This window comes from Phoca vitulina, unplaced genomic scaffold (assembly GCF_004348235.1).
Source record: "Phoca vitulina isolate PV1807 unplaced genomic scaffold, GSC_HSeal_1.0 scaffold25, whole genome shotgun sequence".
NCBI classification, from domain to species: Eukaryota; Metazoa; Chordata; class Mammalia; order Carnivora; family Phocidae; genus Phoca; species Phoca vitulina.
In genome coordinates this window covers 29,274,960-29,278,657 of record NW_022589728.1, presented here as the reverse complement: position 1 = coordinate 29,278,657, position 3,698 = coordinate 29,274,960, and the positions used below count along the sequence as shown (strand labels likewise).

The following is a 3,698-nucleotide window of genomic DNA, read 5'->3' as shown; positions in this document are numbered from 1 at the left end:
CCCCCCCCCCCCCCCCCCCCCCCCCCCCCGCTCCAGCAGCCTGGGAAACTCACCAGAACGGGGTCCCCTCCGCCCCTTTGTGCCAGAGCAGGAGTTGCTGCGTTCCCTGCGCCTCTGCCCCCCACACCCTACCGCCCGCCTTCTGTTTGCTACCGACCCTGGGGGCAGCCCAGCCCAACGTCGGCGCACCAGGGGGGCTCCCCCAGGGCTGGTAGCCCAAAGCTGCTGCTACAGCCGCCATGGGGGTTTGAATTCCTCATCCCCCAATACAGGCAACCAAGAATCGAAGCAGGGGGAACAGGAAATAGAGAATAGGTCTGCCAGCGAGGAGCACGTCTTGTCACAGGCTGGGTCTGGGGAGGAACACATGCACACAGTTCCTCCCCAGGCCCAGGCCCTACCAGCCCAGGCCTGGACAATGGGTGGGGACATATTCAACACCAGGTTCATTCAAAACTTGCAGGACCGTCGCAGCACCAGGCCTTGGTGACCGCAACACCCCCTCACACCTTCAAAGTCAGTATTCTCACTACAGGAGGTAGCCAAAGCCGGCCCTCATAATGGATGTATTCATGCATTCATTCATTAATTCAACAGGCTTTATCAGTGCCAAGTCACTTGTATTTTATTTTTAACCTGAGTAATAAAAGTATTTATTTTTATCACGAGAAAAAAAAAAAAAAAGATGTTTCAAGGAACAGAACAGAATCGATGCAGTTACTCTGAGCTGATACTGCATCTAGAAAACCCCAGCGTTCAGGAGAATGCTGGGAGAGTTACAACTCCCAGGAAGCTCACGTTGGTATACCATCAGACTTGCTCGCCCTGGCACCATAACTCCTGCTGCCTATGATATTTATGAATGACACTAGCCTATGTGACCCTGAGCCTACAACGAAAGTTCATGCTAATCTGTTTGCCCCAGTCTGTGGCTGGATGCAAGGGTGCGCACACACACACCCTTCCACCTGGGTTCTACAACAAAGCATTAAATGCTACTGGGTTTGTTTGTTTTTTTTTTTCTCAAATGCAGACTTTTCCTTTCTACAACCTTATCTTTTGGATCTGTTATGTTCTGTATATAATTATATTTTGTCATGTCTGTTCACCCTAAAACCATTGCTCCATGGAGATCTTTGTTCTACTTTACTGGCTCCAAAAATGAATCTAACCTACCTGGGCAGTTAGCCATTGTCATCACTTGCTCACATTTAAAATCACTAATACTAGTGTCACTATGACACAATATTGAAAAAGTATAAAATTGTAAAGATCTTTGTAGAATTCATTTAAATTCTCAACTCCTTTAAAGCAAGTTCTTACTCTACCCATTGAAATTTTTTGCCTTATTTCTGAAAAATGTCAACAATTCTCTATAAATTTCAGAAAGTGAATATAGGCATTTCTGTTTTTTAAAAAATAATCTCAATGTCTGTGGACTTCAATTTTCTCATCTTTAAATGAGAGGATTATGGGGTGCCTGGGTGGCTCAGTCGGTTAAGTGTCTGCCTTCGGCTTGGGTCGTGATCTCAGGGTCCTGGGATCAGCCCCATATGGGGCTCTCTGCTCACTGGGGAGTCTGGTACTCCCTCTCACTCTCCCTCTGTGCTCTCTCTCTCTCTCTTTCTCTCTCAAATAAATAAATAAAATCTTTAAAATAAATAAATAAAATGAGGGGATTAGGGGCACCTGGGTAGCTCTGTTGGTTAAGCATCCGAATCTTGATTTCAGCTCAGGTCATGATTTAAGGGTCCTGGGATCGAGCCCCGTATAAGGAAGGCTCCATGCTCAGCATGGAGTCTGCTTGTCCCTCTGCCTCCCCCTTTACCCCTCCTCCACTGCCCCTGCCCCACCCTGCCCCATGCATGCATGAGCTCTCTCTAAAATGAATAAATACATAAATACATAAAATCTTGAAAAAAAATGAAATAAAATGAGGGGATTAGACAAGATAATCAAGTCCCATCTAGTTCTCTGACTTTATGATTCATTTCTACAACTTATTTTTCCCCTAACCTATGGGAAACAATCCTGAACAATGCATACTAGGTATTGTTTTTAACAAAACATATTTACCCATGAGATAGGATATATTTTTAAATAAATTTTTTTAAAAAGGCATTTCTTTCTAATAAAATCAAAAGAGCTTGTTTCAAGTCCTAGTTCTTCTAAGTCATGTAAGTTTGGGCACGGTGCCAAGGTGGCTTAGTGTCCACATTTGTTATTGTTAAAACCACTACCATTTACCTCAAAAAGGGCTTTAAATATTGAAGTACTTATGAATGAAATAGGGGTTTATTTTCTATTAAGTGGTTGCAAGGAAAAAATGAGATAAAATGACCAAAACCTCTGAAAAGTTTTTAAAAAAACTTTAAAATTTTTACCAATGCAAGGTCTTTGTAGCAAATCTTGATTTACATATGTGTGAGCTAATATGGGCATTTTCACATTCCATGCCTTTCTGAAATTGGAAACTGGCTAAATAAAGTGATCTTTTTTCAATGCACTCAATTCTAAAGAACACACTTCAGCTGGACTCTAATAGTATTTCACCTCTGAAAAGTAACTTATAGTGTCTGAAATATGCTCACTTAAATTATGTAATCTTCCTAAACAAATTTTGACAGGAAAGGCAGGTATTTGCAATCCCATTTTTCAGATGTGAAAACTGAGACCGAGTATGATTTTTTGCACTATGCCAGAAGTTTTCTAATTGTTCCATGTTTAACGTGCTTACTAAGATCTCAAGGAGATATGTGGTTTGTTTTTTGTTTTGGGTGTTTTTTTTTTTTAGTTCTAATCTAGAACTAGAAGCTCAGAACCATGCATCTGATTTTAAAGTGGATTATATTACTACATATTTTGTCCACACCCATGGCTTTTGTAAACTGCATTATGATTGTGTTTAAGAAACTTGCCATAAAACCCCATAGGCTTTTCTTGCTGTTGCGGAAGTAGGCCTCAGTGCACACCAAACTGGAAAATCATGTTATAACCATCCATACCAACTTGTCTGAAATCTAACTTGAGAAAAGGTTAATTGTAAATATCTCCAAAGGAATTTGGTCCTGAAAGAATGTGAAAAAATGGGCATGAACAGCAGGCCACGCCTCTAAATTTAGGAAGGCATTCAGTGGCTAGTGTCTACGTGGAGAGACCAGCAAGAGTCATAAGGCCGCAGGGAGTTTCCAGGGGTGATGACAGATCATCTCCTCCTCTTCCCACAAGATAGAAGTGGGGATTTCTTCCATTGCTGAACAGTCCTTAGGACTTCCCCAGGCTCCTTAAGAAAAGGTACCAAAATGGAGATCCCCACTGTTGGGGACTCCTGAAGGGTCCTTTAAGCTGGGGTTCTTAACCCAGGCTGCATTTGAGAAACACTGGGGGAGTTTATAAAATACATCCCCGGACTCCGTCCCAGATCAGTGAAATCACCTGGCTGGAGATGACAGGCTTAGCTTGTTTTAGAACCTTCGGGGTGAGGTTAATATATAGAAGTTGAGAACCACTGCTTTAGGCTCTCTGCCTGATCACCACAAGGGCCCCTGCACCCCACTTTCATGATCACTCAGAAAAACTGGAGCATATGAAGATTTGGGGTTTGGCACTCTTTTTCTTTCCTATCCTTCAATAGCCCTTCTCCATCCCTCTTCATATACCTAGTGCTCTTATGTTCTATTTGTTTCTGCCTCTCTCCT

General features: G+C 42.6%; 1 protein-coding gene across 1 annotated transcript in view; it reads left to right on the top strand.

The window, feature by feature from the left end:
• LOC116643260 (alpha-tubulin N-acetyltransferase 1-like) overlaps positions 1–490 on the top strand; it is a 1,563-nt gene extending 1,073 nt beyond the window's left edge. Inside the window, exon 3 of the mRNA XM_032422026.1 lies at positions 19–490. Coding sequence (XP_032277917.1) covers positions 19–490 — 472 coding nt within the window. The remainder of the gene's footprint in view (positions 1–18) is intronic.
• Positions 491–3,698: the final 3,208 nt, after the last annotated feature.